At 30.8% G+C, this 23965-nt stretch overlaps 2 protein-coding genes across 4 annotated transcripts; one reads left to right on the top strand and one right to left on the bottom strand.

Moving 5' to 3' along the window:
• Window positions 1-9: 9 nt before the first annotated feature.
• LOC148271756 (DNA mismatch repair protein Mlh3-like) lies at window positions 10-12407 on the bottom strand. 2 transcript variants are annotated; one of them, XM_088240978.1, is made up of 12 exons: window positions 11926-12407; window positions 11018-11368; window positions 9164-9610; window positions 7928-8282; window positions 5467-7551; window positions 4923-5062; window positions 4501-4644; window positions 3460-3589; window positions 2834-3039; window positions 2470-2589; window positions 973-1131; window positions 10-194 (listed from the first exon to the last, which is right to left on the bottom strand). In XM_088240978.1, exons 1-12 carry the CDS (start codon window positions 12025-12027, stop codon window positions 132-134), a joined length of 4302 nt encoding a protein of 1433 aa, XP_088097104.1. In that variant the 5' UTR covers window positions 12028-12407; the 3' UTR covers window positions 10-131. The 2 variants fall into 2 exon arrangements, with proteins under 2 accessions (XP_088097104.1, XP_088097105.1); XM_088240979.1 differs by lacking the exons at window positions 7928-8282; window positions 9164-9610; window positions 11018-11368; window positions 11926-12407 and having other exon boundaries at window positions 5467-6777; window positions 7247-7358.
• A 55-nt stretch (window positions 12408-12462) lies between these two features.
• Window positions 12463-23585, top strand: LOC148271755 (NSFL1 cofactor p47-like). Of its 2 annotated transcripts, none has more exons than XM_088240982.1 (10): window positions 12463-12600; window positions 14631-14868; window positions 15737-15845; window positions 16509-16585; window positions 18127-18194; window positions 18689-18798; window positions 19286-19414; window positions 20436-20562; window positions 21420-21502; window positions 23320-23585. In XM_088240982.1, exons 1-10 carry the CDS (start codon window positions 12535-12537, stop codon window positions 23450-23452), a joined length of 1140 nt encoding a protein of 379 aa, XP_088097108.1. In that variant the 5' UTR covers window positions 12463-12534; the 3' UTR covers window positions 23453-23585. The 2 variants fall into 2 exon arrangements, with proteins under 2 accessions (XP_088097108.1, XP_088097106.1); XM_088240980.1 differs by lacking the exon at window positions 12463-12600 and adding an exon at window positions 14244-14515.
• Window positions 23586-23965: the final 380 nt, after the last annotated feature.

Below are 23965 nucleotides of genomic sequence, written 5' to 3'. Positions count from 1 at the left end.
TTACACACATTCTGTCATGCTCCTTTTATTTATATCTTTATTAAAACTAATAAACATGCAAAAAGCAAACTTAATAAAACATTATCCTAATTTAAACTAATATTAAAATTGAAAAATCAGTATGTAGTGACTTATGTTGCTGAAACTTTTTGTTTTCTATTCTTTGTCAAGTTGGACAAATTTAATTTTTTCACCTAAAAAAAATACATTAGAATGAAATTACAGCAATTAATTAAAATGATAGATGCAATATGTTCTATAAAATATTGATAAATGCCATATTGATAAATAAAATAATTTATCATACGAAATATTATGAGGAAGTTCAATGGTCTTTTTAATTTGTTAATAGACTATTAAATTAAGCAAAAAAATAAATACAAAATTACGTATCGTATTATCATCGCTAAAATATTTTTTAAGTTTTTTGATTTTGAAAATTCCCACCGAAACTCGTGACGTCATGATTTCTGGTCGAAGAGTGGTCAAAACACACATCTGAATGAAACAACTGGCAAGAAGAAAAGTAAACATGGGTTTAACTGACATTTATTGTACGAACCAATGACTTGCAGGCATTTTATGGCATCCTTTGAAATGATCGGATTAGTTTGTTGGAACGACAAACAGCTTGTATTTGTTTCTGATATTTAAAAGTTGAATCCTGTACAATTATAATTCATACCCCAAACACACTTAACTTTGAAAAACATGGCTACTCCGGAAACCAGAAATCTGACGCTGGTTGAATCATGATTGCCCATCGTTGTCACAGCAACATAATAACATAGCAACATAATACACTATAATGTATAAATCTCTAATGTTGCTAAGCAGTTCATTTTTAGCATTAATTTTCGAGAAACTGCTGTTCATGCTGTTATTTTAACCATGCGTAAGAAAACATTTTTTATTTCCAATTTTCCATCGCACTGAACTTCCACATTAAAATAGAGCATTGCTTATACTTACAGTATTCTTTTTTATATCATTAAAGTCGGCCAATACAGTTAGGAGTGGTCTACCATGCGCACATTGAAAGGGAACTTTACACGTCGCTAGAAGCTTCAGCATTCCGCTGCACTGTTTTATTGTTAGAACCTTCCCAAATTTAATAGCTCCATGACAAGCCTACGTGACATAGTAAAATATAAGAATATTAGACAGATATTTTAGAAGAAGAAACACTATTCGGAATGGAATGTAAGTCCAGGCATTCGGGACTTCAATTCGATGGCGAAAAGGCTAAATGACTGACTTTAAGCTAATTTTGCAGGAGTCAATTTAAGATTTTAAAGAATTAAAAATTTGCTTAGCTTTTTTATTTCGAATCAATTCTAAAACAATGTAGGTATTTCTTGCTTTCAAACATGTATCTTGCGCGAATGAACTTTGAAGTCGAAAAAAAAAAATACCAATACACATAATTATTCTCAAATTACAGCTGTTTTTTTGGGAACTGATCAAACTTGCACATATTATAAACTTGATAAAAATACTTACATAATACCCATTATCTATATGATGAGGAAAGTGGGATCAGGTTAAGAATGAGATAAGAAGAGGATCCAGGAAAAAATGTATAAAAAAATTAAGGAAGGTTAGGGTTCTAAGGTTAAAAACTCATGTATCGGGCGTTTCTTAAAAGTGGCCAAGAAAGGTGGCTTTTTTTAAATGAAGAGGTAGCTTATTCCAAAGTTTTATGTAAAGCATAAATTACTATTATTTTTAATTATAATATCTGGTAAACACACTCTTTAATGAGCCAATGTCCCATTCCCTCTTCTATATCTCCTCGATATATTTAATATAGAGTATTGTTCCCATAGAACAAACCCTTTTGCCTTTTTTGAAGATGGTGAATGGTAATTAAACCTTTAGTATAAATTTTATATGAAACCGTAACTTTATGATTTTCTTGTTATATTAAGCCTTTAAAATATTTGATTTTTGCATATATTTTTTAATTGCTTTAAACTTCTTCTGAATATGTTATACAATTCTTAGGTTTAATTTTTGTTTCAAAATCTTGTGTAAAAAGAAATCTATGTTTATTTTATAAGTTTTTAAAGGGCAATTTTGCCATATATGTTAATAAATATAAAAAATCTTGTTTTTTTTAAAGTTTTTAAATACCATGTTGTAAAAGCCATTAGCCTATATAAATAGTTAATCAAAAGAATGCTTTGTTTATACAGCAAAACTCCAATTATCTGGGTTAATTAATTACTTTTAAAATAATACATCCAATTGGAATTACATTAAAACTTATCTTTTTTTTATTTCTTGGGGTGCTATTCTGAACCGCTCTCGTGGCACGAGAAAACAGTTTTTCTCGTGTATTCTGTATGTAAATACACGAGATAATACGGCGGCGCGAGCGTTTGGAATACCACCCCTGATAACGATCTGGATATTTGGCAATCTGAATGACTGGAGATTGGATAAACGGAATTCCACTGTACTTACTTTTGAACTAATCACTTTCATTATGGCAGAAGGAATAGAACTTGTATTCCTGCATGTAGTTTTAAATAAATCAATTTCTTCTGTAATTAGTTGGTCAACAAGCTTTACCAAACTTTCTTCCTGTAAAATAATGTAATGTATTCATAAATACAATCCAATCTATTTAATAAGCATATGAGATATATTTTTAAATTTAATTTTTCACAATTTTAAAGCACATAAAATAATAATACTGATGGCCAGTGTCTTAACTAACGAGTTACACAGAAATACGAACTAAGATTATATGTATGTTATATATCTTTCTGAAACTATTGTTTTATGAAAAACTACAGAAATTTAAAAAATACGTTTCAATTTTTACCTCTTTCAATTCCTTGTGCTGAAAACACGCAGGGATGGATGTAACATCTATTTGATTAAAATTTTCCTTTCTAACTTGAAACGATAATCCTAAAATTTCAAAGTTCTTCCGATGTTGTAACAAAGTGGAAACATCAGACTGTCTTAAATCAATGCACAATGGCTTTTTTATTGCCGCAGACTTCCATTTATTTCCCACCTGGTACTCTGTAAATTCTGTTTCATTAAACCTGTATATATTTATAAACAAAGAAGCATAAAAATCTATGTTTATGAATTTACATAAACCACTTTTTTTAGAGTTTGACCGATTTAGTATATAGATAATTGACATTATGATTATCTTCGCTCTCATCTCTCTCTTTCGTTCTTTTCGTCTCTCAATATTATGTAATACAATAAGTAGTGATGTGTGAAATTTAAGTTAGTATAAGTCGCAATGATGAGACTAGTATTATCAAAACCGGTCGACCCAAAATTAAAATGTCTTAAACAAATTAATTTTTCGTGTAGAATTTTCTTTTACACCGCCAGAGTGAAAACACAAATGACATATTTTTTATTCATTCATCGTAATGATTTCACATCCTATTGGACAAAACTACTACAAATATGTTTTAGATTTACCATTTAATAAATGCTCTAGTCTAATTCTCTCGTGAACAGCATGCTGATCGAATAGTACAAGGTATTTGAATTTTCCTTTAGCGTCTTCTATTATAGTTGCTATAAATTTCTTATCCACTTGGTTAATTACCTAAAAAAAATATAAATATATGTGTTTATATTTAAAACATATAAAGTTTTTTTTCTATATAAAATAACACGACATATTCTCTGAAAAAATTGTTTATTTCCAGTAGGTAATGTAAAATGTACATGGTTATAAAATTCATAAAAAAAAAAATAACCTACCATATAAAATACTATCATTGGACCTAGTGAATAATTTTATTTTCTGCAATTGAATTGAATGCAAACTTGTCTTTTAAAATTTAGTTTAAGATTAACATCTGAGCCGGATAGAGGTAGCTTGCGATATTGTTGATACATCTACCTGTGCATCATATAAAATACCTAAATTACGCATGCTCGCTAGCCATTAAGCCATTAATTTCAGCCATGCCATTACTCTAGGCAAGCAAGTAGGTACTGCAAGTACTTACAGTATCCGGCAATAAGTAACAGACATTGGGCTTAAAAAAGAGACTGTCAACCATAATCAGTTAACTTCGGCTTTGCAGAGTGTCATCTCTGTCTCTCGAGTCAAGAAGGATGAATGACAAAGAGGACACTCTACATGATGCTCTCACTCGCCTACAGTCTCGTTCTTGTCTCTTATTTACCCCCGACAACTGTACCTACTTTTAATGGAATTAAAAATTCAAATCAAATTTTGTCTTTTGTGATTAGGTACCCTTTCTACTCTTGCAATCTTACTTAATATTTTGTAATTTATGAATCAAAACATAATGTTTTATGAAGCCAATTTTTAAATAGATCAATGTTTTATTCTCTCTTAAAAATAAGGTTATCCATATATTTACCTTATTTTGGGCTCTGATTCTAAGCAAATACAGGTAGGTATGTACATATATTTTATGAAATTGATTTCTTGTGCTAATTTCTGGTGGAACAAAGGCTTGGAGATTGCGAAATGTCACTTACCTTAACATTATTAAGGAGAGATTTTTCAAAGACAAGAGTTTGTAATGACATCTTATGCTGTGGTCCAATTCCAATTTCTTGTATTCCCATTTCTAATGAATCCATGTTTTGAATCAATTTATTGGCAAATTCATCGTACAATGCCTAGGAAAAACAGAAAATGGAGATGAACATTTTAAACATTTTTCTCTGTGGTCGAAAAAACTATCATAAAGCAACAACTGCGACACAGTTAAAATCTTAAGCGCATAATGTAACAAATATATATCTACACAAATAACCACAATCCTGATGATAGATGCTGTAATGTGATCCGAAACATCAGAAAAGAGTGCAAACAACACACGGCATAATAACCCAAAAAAACTCGTACCTCTAATTTGCCATGAAAATCAAAGAAGTTTAAGTAAATTTCAACTTGCCTCATTATAGTACGTTTCTCCCCACTTCACATTTGATAAAGGATCTGAAGAAAGTTTTCCTTTGACATTTATTGAGTTTTTAAAATTTCCACCATGTTGATTCGAATCAGATCTACCAAACTTTAGGATTGGAGACATTCCTATTTAGAAAAATTCATAAGTAATCCACTCTTTTATCTTTTATTAACACAATCTAAGCATACTTAATCAGTAAAATAGTACTAGCCATAAAAAAATAATTAAAAATTTCCATTTATATTTTAGCGCCCCAAGATCCCTTCAAAGTTACTTTCCTACAATATTTTTTTGGTTACACTATAAATATATATTATGTTGATAAGAAAATAATGTGCTTATTCTAATTTGTATTAAAAATATAATTTAAATCTGTATTTTACATATCAATTTTAAATATATTTTAATGGCTCCATTGTGTGCTGTATTATTTATTATTGTTTTAAATAGATGTATTTATATATTACTTTTTTTATTGCTATTAACCTTACTGCAGTCTGTATTGGCATGCTATGTAAAAATGTTTTACCTTTTGGTATAAATCTCGGTCTCTTGTATATTCTGTATTGGTTTGAGCTAATCTCTTCGGCAGAGGGGTTTTCATACATTGTCATCCCTGTTCTATTGTTTATATAAAACACCTTTCCAAATGAATCAGTCTTCATACTCCATTCCCTTTTCTCTACAAGTGGAGTCATACAATTCTGTTCATTCACAATTTTGACAGAAATTTTCTCTTTTGATAAAACACAATTATCATTCTCAATAGATTGTGAAATATTCTTCAAATCATCGTTATTACTTTTGTCGGTATTTATTTCATTTACTGCGAAATTGCTTATTTTGTAGCCACTTTGGTCTTCAGTTGTATAATTGGGTGATTTAAACATAGACATACTTTTAGATGTGCAAATTATATCTTTATCTTCATTATTGAATTCGGTTTCAAGACATTCTCTCAAACTACCACTAATTAAATCAACCACGAGTTCATTACATTTGTTATCAATTGATTCTGCTTCTTTAGAACTATTTTTTACATTATTTATTTCAACATGATTTAAAACATCGTCAGTTTTACTAATATCTTCAATACATTCTTTTATTTTATCGATACTTGTATTGAAAATTTCTACTTCTTGTATACTTTCCTTTGATTCTTTCATACAAATTCTTCGGTTTTTTACTTCATTTGAGACATTAAGTTGTTTATTTATTATAATTTGCTCATCATTAGATCTAAATGATACATTTGAAGAAAAATATTTGGAGTTGTTATGACAACTATGACTGTTATGACTGTGGCTTTTTTTATCAAGCATAGCTTTGAGTTCATTTTCCCAAGACTCATTCATAAACTTCACTGAATTATTATAGATGTTCGTCAAATTTAAAGCTTCAAAATCGTTGCTTTTATCATTTGGTGTCTCTTTTGTAGCAAACTGTTCCAATGATGACAGGTTTAAACCATTATTAACAACTCCAATATTTTTCTGGGATGAATAATTATTGTTTTTGAAAATTCGACTCATTTCTTTATTTGGTAATTCATCATGAAATTTTATATTTGGCAAGCTCTTCAACTCATGTTTTTGATATATTTTATCTTGAATTTTTTTTTCTCTAAATTCTTTTTTATATTTTTCAATGGCATCATACGTTTTCTTCAAATCATACAGGACGACTTCAAAATCTTTATAACATATGTCTGTCTGCACACCAAGGTCGTTAAATGTAGAATTTTTCATACAAAATAGATCACCATATGGGCGTTTTGACATGTATTCCCTGTAGAACTGATTCCAATCTACTTGTGGTACTATTTGGTTCATATTTGGTTCTGAAACACACAATCGTTTGGGTTTGATAATAGTTTTTATCATGTCATAAGTACTTGGAAATGATTTTCTTGGTATCACTTGTTTATTTCTTTTATTAAAAAAATTATTCGGTATTTTTATAGTGAACTCTTCAAGATTTTTGCAGTGTTTGACATTGTAGGATAATTTCAAAATATTTTTAACATCTGCTGGTGTATTGTTAACTTTTGTCTTACAATCATTTTTTGATTTGTTGATTCTTGTCTCCGTCCCAATGTTAGATCTTAATAAATGTGATTTATGAAACCATCTTTCCATTTCATTTAAAACACTTTTTTTATGGTTATTATTGATTTCTTCTTTAGGAATAGTATACTGTTGTTGTGTGAGTTGAATTACATGTGAATGATAGATACTGGTGTGAGATGTGCTTAATTGATTTCCTATGACATTTGTTATTTTAGTTGACTGTAGAGAATTTTGACTCACATTACGCAATGGTTTTCTTCTATCTATATTTGGATAATCAGATTTCGATAATGGCCTCGTGAAGACAGAAATTTGCGACATAATTAAGGGAGTTTCTCTAATTTGATTAACGCATTTTATCTTCATTTGTTGTACTTTTTCATTTTTCTGTCTGTGTTTTTTTACTATTTTGTTACTTTTCAAAGCATTTTGATTCCTTTTAGGTGTGCAGAATTCAAATAAGTGATCTTCTTTGCGAAGTTTTGCATCTATACTTTCTGTATTAATGATTTCTTTTATTTTTCTTTTTCTTTTGGCTGGAACACCTAAAAAGAATTCATAAATTGATTAAATACTTAGTTTTTTTTTTTCAAAATTGAGGCAGGAATCTATCAATAGGTAATAATTAAATCCAAATTTACATACAGAGGCCCATATGTAGAAAATTAAAGAAATCGCAATATTTGTTAAGAGGATATAGATGTTAAAAATAAATTACACTGCATAAATTGTTAGAAAATATGATAAAACAAACTATCTATTACAATGGTTGTTTTATGTAATTTGCCAAAAATAGGATTGTACAAATTACTTTTTATAAAAAGTTGGGGGATTAATTGATGCAGGATCCAACATGCTAACATAACAAGGAGGGAACAGGTGGCATAATTTGTATCTACAAATACAAGATCTAAAAAATACCTTTAATTGCATTCTGAAGTTGTGATATACCGTATTCAGATGCACTTTTGTATAAAACATTTTTAACTAAATTATTTTCACAGATGTTTTTATTCCCTCCATCGCTCTTTTTATTTATAACATCATTATTTTCTTCAAGTTCCTGTGTCTCGCAAGAATGAAGTTCTTTTTTAACAAATTCTTTGACCAGTAGTTTAAGCAGTTTGAGTATATCATCCCATTTCTTGAATTGTATAAATGATTTATCAGGAAGGAAAGTTGTATCGTACAGTGTATAGGGACTGGAAATATTTATTAGAAATACAGGAAACTTTTTTGCATTTAAATTTGATTTTAAATCAGACCACTTTTCATTCTGTAAAATAAACATGGTTATTTGAAGCATTTAACTGTCTTTACTGTCTTACTGTTAGTTCGCATTACTCATAAAAGATTGTGTTTCTTTTTCTCTCTAGTGTTTTAATTAGGTACACACCTATTTACACTTTCAAAAATGCACTAAACAAAATTATACAAATATTATTACATTAAAAAAATATGCAGGGATAATGAACTTCTATTGTGAATAAAACTATATATGTAGAAAAAGACTATTGAGTTCGTGGACTGGCACCTGAAGCGTAAGACTAACCACTTTACCTTGTATGTAACAAAAATGATCTAGATACATTGAAATTGAAACACTACTAGGTGTGGATAAAGAAATGATTATGATAATATTGCCTTGACTCTTGTGTGGCTATGATGTCACATGAATCTACATAGGATACAATACTTGATATATCATTGGTAATGCTGCAATACCGCGTAACCTGTTTTATTTATAAAAAAATTCCTGCAATAAATTTATTGTAGGGACTAAGAGCCATTTGTTTTAAATTATTGATATTTTACTCTAAATAATAATAGTTTTTGTGATACTCTGGCGGTATGTTTGGTTTATTAAAATCATATTTAATATATTAACAGAACACTTTTTTGGTTGCCCTGCAGAAAAATTCGATTGGTAGTTACGCGGTATTTTAATGTCTTAATAAAAAAAAAATGTATAAATGTTATTATATATATATATGTCCGCCATAAATGAAAATGTAAATTCATTATTGAATCTTTGTGTTTTCATCAATTTGATTTAAATCATTTCCGTAGTTCATATAATATGAAAATTAATACATTAAATAATATAAGAATATACCATTTCATCAATACTATAAACTTTATGGAAATATTTATTACCTGAGCTAATTTATGTTCATTTTTAGCACTCTTATTTTGCGCTCCGATAAAAATACTGTCTCTAGCCAGTAAATGATTTAGTGCCTTTTGTATTTCAGAATGCTTAATTGGCCTTTTATTGACATACACATACTGCAACATCTTAGTACTGTGAGTCTCTCTAGCGATGTATCCATCCACTTTGTACTGCCCATTTGTCACTTTCACGGGACGCAATGTATCTCCCACTCGTTCATCTAAAAGGAAAAAGAACGCTTCCCGGATCGACTTGCTTTTGTGAGTTTTCAGTATAAGTCTACCGTCACTGTCATCTCTAATACTGAAGGAGATATGGAAATGTATAAGGGCTATTGTTTCGACACTTGAGCGAATTTCTTCCATGTCTAATATTGGATCAACTCTCCTTTGGCGTACTCCCAAATTATACATAAAGTTTTCAATGGTTATCTGAAAAAGCTTTTAGTAATGTTTACTTGTACTAGGAATCGAAACCTACCTGTTATACAATTAACTGAAATAAATATTAATTTATCTTTTAATTTATTGCATATTTTATACACATACTTCCAGGAAATCAGTAGGCATAGAGGGTAAAATTCTATATCACTCTGTCTTTGCATACTTACCATGCTTCCTCTACATTCATACATATTCTAAAGCACACACGCCGATTATTCCGACTTTTAGCATGTCCATTTTCAAGTATTTGTTACATTTGATTGTGCAATGTGTTTCTTGATCTTCCTCATTTTATGCGTTCGCCAACATTTATATTGTTAAATCTTTTTAGCCATTCTTTCGGCGTCCATCTCTACATATCCAAACCAACGCAGACCTTCTTTTTTGAATTTGTTGATAATGCTTAACTCAGCCTTACATAATGCAGAGATCTTACATAACAACATTTGTACACCTGCTGTACACAGTTGTACCACACATTTGCCTGAAAGATTGCATTTCGACTACATTCAGTCTACTTTCATCCTTGTTTCTCCAATCCCATACTTCACTTCCATACATAGGAGTCAGCACCAGGACTTCATCGTGAACGGATAATTTTCCCTCCTGCGACCAACATAGACCATTTAATATAATCATATTATGTGTTATGTCCTCTGCTTAGCTTTTCATTCACAAAAATTATGTTACTCACTAAAACAACTTGTATTGCCGCTAATCTAAAGTTTTCTGGCTAATATGATAGTTTTTTTTTTTACAGAACAGATTTTATATCTAATCAACAATGTTTTTCTACCAAGAATTTTTATTTACTAACTAATTTGCATATTTCTGTGCACGACATCAATTTATATTTATTATTATTTTATCCATACTAATATTATAAATGCCAAAGTGTGTTTGTTCTGTTTTCCTCAAGTCTCAATGGAGCGACCGATTGACATATTTTTTTGCATTGGTATAGCTAGAGAGGTAAGAAGTAAAATAGGGTACTTATTTTTCATCCCAAAAGTATAATAAAAAAGTATATAATTTATCAGCGATGGGCAACATTATTAAGTCGGTAACTTGGCATGTTAAAAAGAACAAATTTTAAATATCTTCATCAAATTTCTAAAATTGGCGTGCTTTATCTATGCTTATTGACTTCTCTTGCTGGTTGGTTCTGGTTTGGAGGCGCCAGAAACTTGCCTTTGATCCTCTCGTTATCTGCTGTGATTACACGCTAACGAGTTGGGCTAGGCAGTTGTGTTGCCGGTGGAATACAACTGGATGTATACAGCATTTTAAATCACACCATCCAGCAAGATGTGACCCTACTGATGGTTTGAACCCCTAAATTAATAGTAAAAATATTAGTTATGTGTTTTCAACTATAGCAGTTTTTATACTTACAGTAGTTCCATGTGTAGGTCTTTTTTTCACAATTTTAATCTGATCATCTCCTATCCCTTTAAAAAACCTTCTCTGATATGTCTCACTATCCAGGTAATACAAACTTGTGATGCAAACAGATTCTGACATGTTGATTATGCTTGCCAATGCTTCGCCTCGATACCCAAATTTATTCAATCTATTGTTCAAATCGTGAAGAGATTTACATTTGCTGGTCATATATCTTTTCCCCACGATTTTCAAGTCATCCTTTAATACACCCAAACCATTATCCACAATTTGTATTTTGTGATTAATTAGATCAACTCTCAAAGCTATTGATGTTGCATCTGCATCTAGACTATTGTAAATCTGGTTATAAAAATACAACATTGTTTTAGACTCTTGTCAAAAAATTTACACAAAACAGGTCTTATTGCATATTTTTAAATTGTTACTATTTACATGGTGGTTTGTTCTGGTTCTGACTGGCTAGAAATTTTTCTATCAAGTCAAATCATATTATATAATTACATATAACATTTAGTGTTAGCATAAAGTAATACACCGAAAAATTCTAATTCTATAGTAATACATTGATTAAATGTTTTAACTATCAGTGTCGGATCTAATGGGATCTAGTGCTCCACTACTTTCTAATAAGGGACGGGAATATACATATTTGTAAATGAATATGAGCGTATTATTCTTCCCTACCTTGTATGCAAATGTCTGGTTCTTTGTGTCTGGTTTGATTTTTTTTTTACAAATAAAAAAACAAGTAGTAAATTTTCATCTTATGGTGTGCATATTAATATGTCTTTTATTATCTAACTATTATAGTATTAATGTGAAAAATCAGTAGGTAAAATAATAAATAAATACAAATTTTCATGTATTTAATTTTCTTCATAATAATATTATCTCACCAACTCAGAAAGACATTGTGAATATCCATTGATATTGATATTAGATCTTATAACAGCGGCTATTTCAGGTGGCAATTTAATAATACTTTTTTTGGTGCACATGTTTATTTTGACAAGTCAGATATTTATTAATTCAATTGTTTAAAATCTCATTCACCTTAATTAATAATTAGAACATTCATGTTTAAGTATTGTACAATTCCTAATTATTGTGAAATAATATATTGCCTTTTAAGAAGAATCCATGAGTCTTTATACAGGTAATAGTAATAACTTAAGTTATTAATTTCATTGCTGATTTTATAATAATTTATCTTTATAAAAAATATCTACCCTACTAAAATTAAAATTAAAGTATTATTTTCTATAGGTACCTACATGAAAATATGTAATATAATATAGGTAGGTAAAGTATCTTTTTAATATTTGAAACATTCTTAATATTAAAGGTATTCTAAATACTTAGGTAATGAATAATTTAGGTTATCAATTAGGTGCAACATGTGACATTTTAAATTTTAGTCTGATTATTCATCTCTTTTTTTTAATTGAAAGAATAAATAAATAGCAATTTCATTATAAAAATAGTAAAACATTTAAAATCAAGGAATGTTGGTTCCTATTGTTATAATTTTACTCTATTTTTCTGGACTACCTTCTGCTTTTTTTAGAAAGGTATGTATTTAAATTGACAGTGAAATATGATTAAGCTTTGACTTTCTTTTTTTGGAATGCTTGTTTTCAAAGAATGGAAACAGTAAAACTTAAAAATAAAATAAGGGAGCTCCACATTCTTAATTCCATGGCTACATATAAAATAAATTATTCACAAAATACTAAATTGCCAATTGATGCAAGACTGGCAGCACAAAATGGAAATTTAAGATGTCCCATAAATTATTCAGTACAATATGTGAAGTGGTCAGCGCAAAACTAACATAACCCACAAATAGGTATAAATCGACTTAAACATTGGAAACGGTCCATAACCATGCGTTTTTTACAATTTTTTTTTTTACAATGACTACGCACCTTTTCCTATACATTAGTAAATGGCACCGCTCATACCATTACCAATTTGTACACAGGGCTATGTACCTGGCTAAACTTTGATGGTGATTATCTCAGTTTCACAGGTTTGTGGGTTACATTACTTATTCTGCGCTGACCACCTCCTGTATAGAAGCAAAACGCAAAACCGGCAGAAGATGAAAAGCTGAGTAAATGCAATAAATGAAATGTTTGTAAAAAGCAAATATATCATAAACTAAGTTAGGAGTCGAACCGTAGTTTTGATTGTATGATGCCTTCTAAATATATCTAGCCTCTTCTTTGGTGGCAAAATGCATTAAAATAAAAATATTTTTGTATTGTTTACTCAGAAATAATTATTACAATATAATTGTCAATTTTCATCAGTAAGTCTGGTCATGTCAAAAGCAAACAGAGCCAAAGAGCATGTATAAATGTGGAAGAAGCTAGGAATGTACAGAAATATGTGAACAATATAATATTGCCTGTCAACAGCAAACAGCTTGCCCACATAAAAATGAGGACATAAAAGTCTCCTTGGCGGGGCCCACAAAAAGAAAAGCTGCCCGAAGGAGCTCTCTGTAATATGGCAGCCTTAGCATCTTTATGCTGAAAGAAGATAATCCATAAGTACCTACATAATATACACTTCATTGGATTGAGATAAGATGGAAGTGAATTCTTCACTAACTGGGAATAAATTCACTGGACATGATCAATTCATGAAAAGCACATGATCAATTCGCCAACAGCAAACAGCAATTTGTAGAACAGGTGTCTATCTCCTCGGAACAATGGTTACCCCACCACCTCGCGCGGTCTTATTGTCCTCGCGTGAACGCACACGGACAGGACCTTATGATACTATGGACGCGTGCGTGTCACTCCCGCGTATTTTTTCTGCCGAATATGGAGGCAGTTTTTTTTAATATTATTATTTAGCAATTTCTTTAACATTTTTAATACATCTTGGTATAAAATGAATAATCTTTTTCTTGAACTTGCTCGTAATAAACGCTGTTGGTTATTCATTTTCGCAGCGCTCACGTGTGAACTGCCGCTGAATTTTCTAATTGTCCCAGCGCTTTGTCTTGCGCGGTCGAGGCTTTCACGGATCTGGGACAAGACAATATTGTTATATCTTTTGTATTGTCCATGTGTAAATGATACTTAAATAGATTATATATTATTATTTTGAATCACCGTAATCATAAATCATTACATTCCCCCAATAAAAAAATTACGACGGGCCTACTCACAAATATAGCTGGCTGATATTTTTTTCTGACCGATAGCCAAGAAAAAATATCGCAACATGACAACCAAAATACTCGGAGATTTTCTTTTCATTAACTTGACGTTTATCGGCGCCGTTTTGAATTTTTTGGTCGCTAGCATCATTTAATTTGAATAAAAAAACTGAAATTACTCTCGAAATTAGGCTTTAATCATAATGTCCGACAACCAGGAGAATCTCATAACACAATTTAAAGATGTCACTAGTGCAGATGACCATAGGGCGAGATTTTTTCTTGAATCATCGGCATGGGAGCTAGATGTAATTGGTTTTTATACATTTGTATCGAGTGATTACGCGATAATAGTCGCGCGATTGTGCAGTGTGTGAAATTGGGGTAATTATTAACATAAAATTGTTACTTTTTTGTGTGCAGCTCGCTATATACAGATTCTTTGAAAATGACGGTGAAGAAAACGTTGGAAATCGAGCTCCGGAACCCGTTCCCGAGCCCGTGAACGTTTCGGACAGTGATCCAGAGTTGTTGATCGACGATGGTGATGAAGATGTCCCGATGCGTGCCCAGAAAAAGGAAAAAACGAAAAAAAATACCAGCACCAAGTTTGCCACTTTATCGAGCTTACAACAAGACAGCTCTAGCGACGAAGAAGAAGGTTAGTCTAGTTCCTAAATTGTATGCATACTTTCAAATAACAACTATACTTCTACCGTGTTTTCATTTAAATCCGTGTTTTTATTTACTAGACTCAAGATAACCTACAAATTTGATGATTTTATCTGTCATGGTGATTTTCCCTTTCGAATTTGCGCATAATTTTATTCTTTCTCACCATGTTTTTTTTTACTCTCCCTTCTCGGTTATGAGTAGCCGTACGCATTGCAACTTACAACTTCAATATCTATAAATATAATAAATACTGGGCTAAGATTTTCGGTATTCCTCAGTCCGCGTATCGATTGATATAATTTATTTATAAATCATTACTGGGGACAGAAAAAGCATTTCGTAACAAATCGGAGACGAATTACTAATATATTCAATAGTTTACTAATGTTTTTTGTGTCGTACTCTTTACGTCTCACTATTAATGCTAAAGGAATGTTTGCGAGAGAGACAAATTTACATGTACACAGCGATGTAACCTGTACCACTGCCACAGTACGCCAGTTGTGCATCGCAGTTGCTTTCGAGCCTTTGTTATAGGCGGTCCCTTTGTTAAAACTGCGTACGTCAGCCGACGTTTTTTCAATTGTATTAAAAATATCATTGCTTTTGACTATAACTATAAATTATTGAAACAATTGCCAAGAATATTCTATTTTTCCGGCTTAACATCTCTCATTTTTTGCATATGTATTGACTACACATCACCGTAACACGCATATGTTTTTGACGCAGTAAGGGAAGGATTAAAAACTAAAAAATTTTTTTGCTTATGAAATTTTATACTGTTGCATTTTATCGTGCACTGTTTATTTATTTTTTTTGCGTTTTCATGTTGTTTTGTTTGGTTTATTTAGGTCAAGCGTTCTATGCTGGTGGATCTGAAAGGAGCGGACAGCAGATAATAGGACCCAGCAAAAAGAAAAAAGAGGATATCGTTACTAATATGTTCAAGAGTGTAAAAAAGTATGTTTTTCTGTCATTTTTTTAAGATTGACTTTTACAACTGAGATGGGGAACATTTTAGAGAAGGGAATATGGAAGTCAGGCATTTACAGGGCTTTACTTGTCAATTAACTCGAAATATTGTTGAACCAACTGGTGAAGAAGTATAAAAATTAAAAAATATTTTCAGGCGTTGTCATAGCAGTTCATAAAAGATGTTCCGTGGAATCCTGGGGTTCCGAGAGTTAGGGCGTATTATAAGTAAAACTGTGAAAACATTTCTTGCTTCATATTAAATACATCCATTAAATATTTTTGATTCAAAATAAAGTTGTTTTTTTCAAGTCGAACATTACAACATGCGAACAATAAGGTGTCGTGGGTCTTAAAAATATCATTTTTGTTAATTTAATGTCTTATTGTCTAGCGATAAGAGTTCCATAGGCAAAACACAATTGGGAGCCACCGGTCTAGTATGTAGTTGAAATAATTCAGTCAGATGAACCTCACCTGCATCAATTAAGGTTTCAGCTTTTTTACTTCACTAAAATCAACAGAAGGAAGAAATAAGGATGGTTAAACATAGACAGAATGGTGAATGTGTGTGTTTTTGTTGAATTCAATAATTAAATTTGTAAGACTAGTTTATTTATTTTAAAATTATTTTTGTTATCTTAATTTCAGACACGGAGCAATGGTTTTAGAACCTAATGATAATCCCTCCAGCTCAACATCTTTTGGTGGAACAGGCTACAGATTGGGTAACTATTCCTACAGTTATGTATATCACACCTCTTCACTTACTCTCATACAATTACACGCACACACACACCCTTTTGTTGTACCACAATTTAGTTTGTATGATTTTTATTTAGAAACTTCGCTGGTCTGTCTTTAAACCGTATCTTTTTTATGTTATTATATCATTGTCGACTGTTTGTTTTTGTAAAATAAATAAATAAATACCTGTAAAAATTATGAATGCAGGGGAGACCTATCTGAAACGCATGAAAATAAATAAAGAATTGCTAAAAATTTTACATTTTGAATCCACATACCTATGTCTTCGTCATTCTGAAATTAGTTCATTCCAATTATAAACGCTTGTTAGAAAAAATCCTCAGAATTGAAAAAACAACTATGAATTAAGGAGACGTCACAAGTAAAAGTGAAGATGGAAATTAAAAAATAACATTAAAGAAATCAAAATAAGGTCTCATTAAACTTGAAATCTTTTTTTTACCTGTTCGCCTTCATTTGTTCTACACGTCCAAAACAACGCAGAACTGCTTTTTTATTTTATCGATAATGCTTATCTCATCCTTACATAATATTTATTTATTTATTATCAATCCACGCCCGGAGTACTTTTACACGACATAATAACAAACATATTACAGTAGAACTCCGTTTATCCAAACTCTAGCCATCCGGATTGCCAAATATCAGGAAATAAAAAATGAAAAAGATGTTATAATAGCAGATATAAAAGATACATGCATAATGTAATTTGACACTAAAAAAAAGGTTTATAAGATACGTATTTATTAGACCTATATATAGTCTCTTTATACCATGAAACCCTTGAATTTTAATTTTGTACCCGTCATGTAAAGGCCCTCTGGGTGTATATAATAATAAATAATAAAATGAAAGTTAAAGCTACATAGGTATATAATTAAAATTTGTCATATGATAATATCTGTACCGCAGAGGCAGACAGATGCAAATCCAAACGTCAAATGTTCAACACAAGCCTAAAGAATCTACTTTCTCTAAGTGATTTATAATAATTTATAACTTTAATTTGTATATACAGTATCTTAATACATTGGTTCACTCATTATAAGACTTACATTTCTTTAAAACCAATGGGCATGATCAGAAACTGGATACGAAAATTGAAATGTCATTTAATATTTCAAAATTCTGGATTTACATCCGTCTGCCTCTTAGGTACAGATATTATGCTATAAAATTTAATTAATGAGCATATCTCGACATTTGTGCACCTATTGTACATAGTTTTATCACACATTCATTTTCAAACATTTATTTGCCAAGGTTGATTTTTTGCACCGGATCTAACAGGAACTAGCACCCCGTCACTAAAAGGGACAGGAATATACATGTTTGTAAATAACAAGCATATTTTTCTCCCCCCCCTCCATTGTGAGCAAGTGTCCGATTCTCTATGCCAACTGAACCTATGATAGGATCGGCTCTGCCGTTCACCCTGTTCCTGGCATTTACCCCCTCCCCCCGTTCAATATCCTCAATAATCAATAATTACATTTTGTAGGCGCAACTCCAGATGAGACTACTGTTGTCAACACTAGTAAAGCTTCTAAAAAAGGAGACGCAGAAGTGGTAAGAAATATTTTATACCTCAAGCATAGATTGGTTTTTTTTACAAGTTTCTTAACTTTAGTACCCCTTCAAGTTCTGACTGGTTTTGTCTTAATTTGTATTTTAATTTTCATAAAATTAAATTTTTCTCATCGAGGAAGTTTGGTGCTACAGGAAATTGGTTATAAAAAATGTTTTCTTACATGCTTCATGCGGTAAAAATTAGAGCATTTTGTACGGTGAAGTATCTCAAGAATGTATGAAAAAATTCTTGAAAATGAATTACTTTGAATTACGTCACAAGTTCTTACAAATCAACCAATATTTTTTATTTATTATTTTTTATTGAAAAAAATTGTTGGCTAAATAAAGTATAAAATTACAAATGATTTGTTTTACATAATTAATTATAACTTTTCTACTTTAAACGAAAGCCATAAGAACAACAGCTCTTTAAATAAATTTTACACTTTATAAACCCTATTATTGTTTTACTTAATCAAATCTGTTTTTAGGATAAGGTGGTTCTTCGGTTATGGAGAAACGGCTTTAGTTTAGATAATGGAGACCTTCGACTGTATACAGATCCGGCCAATGCTATGTTCCTCAACTCTGTGAGAGCCGGGTAAGTGATTTGATTCTTGTAGATATCTCTAGAATTTGTATGGAGTTTTCATTTGTATTATGTCCTTGACAGCAGACATTAAATGTACCAAATAACTTTAAACTTCCAAAATGTAATACCAAACAAATTTCTTTAATTTTCACTGCCGTTTAATGCACAAAGGTTAATTAATGCATAAATGTTCTACGAGGAAGCTATAGAAATGTTAAAGCATCGCTGGAAAAAGTGCATAAAAGTCCCATGGACTACGTCAAAAATAAGGTCCAAAAACTGTTTCTCATCCACTTTGAAAAAGGTCATGGGTGAAGCATATAAATCAACCCTTGTATATGACATTTATTTCTCAAATATATTGCATATACAATGAACTTTACATTGAAACATTATCTTGATATTCTACAAATTACAAAAACTCGTACGATAATTTGATGCTTATGAGTCGGTCAGTCCCGGGATCACAAGAGTTAAACATCATATTAATTTCCAGTGAGATTCCTCCCGAACTGCAGAGAGGTCCCGAGATTCTATTGGTGATGGAAGATCACCGCCACGAAGACTTCAGCAAGACCAAGGAACCAGCTAAGCCCTTCCACGGGAAAGGAAATCTCTTGGGAAGGTCAGTACAAAATATCACTAGAATACGGTTGATTCACGAAGTGGGGATAATGTTGAAAATAATTTGAATATTGAAAGTGTATTTTTACAGTTTCCATGATGTATTAGGTGGTAAGTCATGTAGGTTTTTTTTTACAAATGAAGAGAACAAGAGGACACGATTACAACAAATTAGTAAATAATTCCATTTCCAAAGTTTGTAATCAAATAAAATAATATATGTAAAGTAAAAGCAAACACAATATCTCGTACAACATAAATTTTTCTTTTGAATGATTTTGACCTTAACCATTTTGTTTTACTTTTTGTGCTCATTTATAAATTTTGAAAAAAACGTCTAAAAAAGCCTAAGCTTAAAATATTTCAAATGAGTTTTCATTTTGAAATTAAATGTGATGTAATTTAATATTTGTACTTACAGTAGGGCCTCGACTTTCGCGCATAATTGGTTCCTGAAATGTTGAGGGATGTAAAAAGAATCGTCAAAAAATGCATTTCAAAATATTTATTTATCAATATATTATGTAATTAAGTTGCTAAGTTATTAAGTTAAGTTAAACTTTCAATTGGTTTCTTCATAAATTTGTAAATTTGCCTTGTTGGATTGATTACTTATTTTCCTCATATGATATCTTTTAAACATAGCTGTCATTATTTAACCCCGGGAGCAACTGCATGAAGGCAAATATTTTTTGCATTATTGATATTTATCTGTAAATACGTAAAAAATGGTAGGTGTGCTTCATTACAATTTATGAAAAAACATCTAATAGAGTTTATTTAATTTTAAGTTCAAAAGTATAATATTTGTGCTTTAAGTATAAAGATATATTTTTGGATAGCTTGAATACATAATGTATTCTAAATTCACACATAAAGTAGGTTATTGGATGGGTATTCGTGGTACCCATGTGAAAACTTGCTACATTATTGTGTATGTTAATTTATAGTATTATAAATAATTATCAAAGTAGAATTATCAATTAAAAATAAAGGATAAATTTATTTTCGGTTTTTCACAGCCCCGCACCTACCACTATTGGTTCAACTTCTCCCCAAGCTGCGAGTCCTCTCGACCAAGAAGCCAACCAGAATATGGCTCAAGCCAGTTTGAACATCAATGAATCCGAACCGATTACTAAAATCCAGGTAAACTCGTCAAATTCTTTCATTTTTAAAGGCATTATGCATCTAAAAGAGATGTATCATTCGACCCGAGTACTCATTTGAGGGGTCATCACTAGAAGTTCTCTTTTCCATAAGTCCTAATAAAAACTTTCTCTTCGGCAGGTTGGTTTCAGACTAATAATTTGCCAAACCTGTGAGTCTGCAACACTAGCTAGAGACCAAAACCTGATTCTCATTTAATAAATATAAAACCATTTTACGCACCGTTCACAAACTGATTTTTAAGCATCATCTTTTAAGAGCTAAAGGAATAACAACACAAGATTTAAGCACACCAGTGAAGATTTTGCTTTTTTTAAATCAAATAATAATAAATATTCATGATGAAAATACTGGATTTAATTGTCGAGCTATTTTATCAAGATAAATAATATCGGAAATAATAAAAAGTTTTAACAGAAAGTCAAATGTCCCAAAAACGAATCTACGAAAATTCATATGCGGTGGTGGTACCAGGGCCTCGATTTCAATGGGAAGTTACCATTTATCTTCAATTTTATCTACAAAGTAAAATTATGTTTTCTGTATGAAAAGCAGAATATGCATACAATTTTTTCTTCTAAAATGTTCAAGCAAATGTATTCATTTTCGTTCACAAATATCGGTCTTTCTTTATAGACAGTCCAAGATAACTCTGTTAACTTCCCATTGTAATCGGGGCCCTGCAAATAAAAATGTGGTCTCTTTTATGCGAAAGAGTAAATACATAATTTAAGGACTCAGGATTATTTTTATATCCTCAGTGAGTATGGCTAATGTTAATTACTAGGGGGTAGTATGATATGATGCCCTAATTCCGATCGATATTTAATTTCCAGTTCCGCTTGGCAGATGGTTCCAGAATATCGGGAAGATTCAACCTCACTCACACTGTGGCCAACCTGAGGGAATACATTATAACGTATCCTTTTTATTCAAGTATTTCGACGGCAAACATTCTAAATTACCATAAAGTAAACTTCGTAGGAGTCAATAAAAGATTTTTTTTAAATTGAGAAACTAGCGTAACTTAAAATATTTTGAATCAATTCCAAAACAAACTATTAGGTATAATGTAGGATAGATACTAAAAGAATGCACGCCGAAATTACAGTTTCTAAAAATAACTCCAATTTTGTGTGTCAACAAATGTTATGAATGTTGCAAAAGAGGATTTTTGACAAATTTTGAATTACAAAATGCCAAAATTTATGTCCGATACCCATGGGTGTAGGCTTGTCAAAAAGTTGTGTATAAAACTCCAATTTAACTAGAGTGGTGCATTATTCCCTTAGGCTTTTTACCGCTGATCATGCTCACTCGTGGAATGGTAAACAGAAAGGAGTTTATTATCATTAATATACGAGGCCTATATATCCAGTACTGCACTTATTCCAATACTTTGAAGAAGGTTAGTTATAAATGCCACGTATTTCTTCAAAACATTTTGAACACAATTTTTTTGAAGCTAAGAAACTAATTCCATTAAATTTTATTTTATTTATTTATTTATTTATATATACGCCCAATGGGCATTTTTATGGACACATTTATACATAGAAAATTATTATCAAAAAAGTAGAAAGACTCAATGGTTTATAGTAGACTTTGTGGGAGTGGAAGCGGGAGAGAGGTGTTTATAATTGAATTTGATTCAGTGATCGTTTGAAAGAATACAACTTGTTATCAAAGAAATCAAGACTGGTATGTTTGTTGGCAGACCTAAGAATTCTGGGTGTCTTAAATATATTGAATTTAAAAAAAAAATGTTTAAATAATTTTATGTAGGTACTTAACCTTAAAAACAAAAAGTAAACATTTGAATTAGCATAAAATGCATACAACGCTTTTTTCCTTAAATATTGAGAAATTTTATTTATATGGTATCACTTTTTTTAGTATGGCACCACATAATTTCAACTGTCATTTACATTTAAATTGTGGCAAAACTGTTTCACACTTTTATGGTAACTGTTTAAACAATCTTCTTTCCAAATTATGTTTATAACTTCAAATAATATTTCTATCGCCAAATTTTTAACTTTCTGCATCGTAATTTATTGCTGTACTTTATTCTTCCTAAACATGCGTCAACCGCATGCCACAATTTGGTAAAATGTCAAAATTAGACACTGGTTAATTACACTGAACCTTCTTTGAATTTAGTTTGAGACAGCAATTTACACATTTTTTTATTTATCTTGATTTTATTCACAATTTCGGGCAAACGTGGCGACGTGCAGCTCGGCGTTTTTTGACAGATCTAATGAGTTTCGAAACATTTTCAATGTAAAACCGGGGGATTATGAAAAATGTAAAAAACATTCATTGGGGGAATATTTGTATGAGAATGTATGGAATAAAAATAGGACCTGAACATTTCAGCGTAAAAAGCGGCAAAACTTAAAATTGAGAACTTGAAAATGAGGTTCTACTGTAATTATATATGCCACATATTTCTTCAAAACATTTTGAACGCAATATTTTTGAATTGAAGAAAATAATTCTTTTGATATATTATTAAATATATTCCGTTCTGTGTGTGAAATGGAACAAGAACCCTGGTCGAGTGTTTTTAACTCAATTTGCTGTACCAACGCAGTGCCCTATGTCCCACTGGGAGCTGGAAGGGGAATGATAATGATATATTTTTGAACGCTTAAAACTTTTTCATACCTAAACATTTTAAATCTTGTATTGAATATCGAGTGTTATATTTTTCCTTAATAGAAATTTCAGAGCGGCGCCCGCATACCAACTTCAGACATTCATTCTCCAGACAACCTTCCCCAACAGGGAACTGTCGGAATCAGCACTGACTATTGCGGAGGCCGGCCTCCAGAACGCCGTGGTCACCCAACGCCTCAAATAAATCATCACAACGGAGTTTAGTTTAACCATTCTATTTATGCTAATTACATTTATGACCTAAACTATCATGTACACTTAGAAATTTTATATTTTTATTTAAATAATAAAAGTAAACCCATCTTTTCTAATCAGTATATGATTTTGTGTTTTTATTAATTTGTTCAACTTTTTGTGCAATATTTTTTTAATTACAGAAAAACCCCTGTTTTACGTTTTTCAAGGGAGCAGCAAAAAAAGTGTCAAATTGAGGAAAACGCTCAAGTGAGGAAATGAAAAGCTGCGGAAAAATTGGTTAAAACTGTCATAATTGGGGATTATTCATATTTACTAATGATTTTATTTAAAAAAAATATATTTTTCTAATCAATACCACTATGTGTTTTTTTTATTGAATTTAAAACATGTTCAAATGATTTTATGTACGTACTGAACCTTAAAAACACAAGAATAAAAATTTGTTATTTGAATTGTACATTTTAAAATTTTTACTTTCACATTTTTTGCTAAAATGGAC

The sequence above is a fragment of the Micrasema longulum genome, unplaced genomic scaffold, assembly GCF_059751315.1.
Source record: "Micrasema longulum isolate JH-2025_06_02 unplaced genomic scaffold, ASM5975131v1 h1tg002674l, whole genome shotgun sequence".
Classification (NCBI taxonomy): domain Eukaryota; kingdom Metazoa; phylum Arthropoda; class Insecta; order Trichoptera; family Brachycentridae; genus Micrasema; species Micrasema longulum.
The sequence above is the reverse complement of the archived record's forward strand: the minus strand, read 5'-3'. Positions and strand labels throughout refer to the sequence as shown.

Bases quoted from the DNA above. Each gene is read 5' to 3' on its own strand.
- LOC148271756 (XM_088240978.1), bottom strand. From the start codon at position 12,027: ATGTGCACCAAAAAAAGTATTATTAAATTGCCACCTGAAATAGCCGCT. The intron at 11,369-11,925 runs GTGAGATAATAT...TTTTATAACCAG, and splicing joins CACAATGTCTTTCTGAGTTG to ATTTACAATAGTCTAGATGC. The intron at 195-972 runs GTAAGTATAAGC...TATTTTTTTTAG, and splicing joins ATGATATAAAAAAGAATACT to GTGAAAAAATTAAATTTGTC.
- LOC148271755 (XM_088240980.1), top strand. From the start codon at position 14,411: ATGTCCGACAACCAGGAGAATCTCATAACACAATTTAAAGATGTCACT. The intron at 18,195-18,688 runs GTAAGAAATATT...ATCTGTTTTTAG, and splicing joins AAAAAGGAGACGCAGAAGTG to GATAAGGTGGTTCTTCGGTT. The intron at 18,799-19,285 runs GTAAGTGATTTG...ATTAATTTCCAG, and splicing joins CTCAACTCTGTGAGAGCCGG to TGAGATTCCTCCCGAACTGC.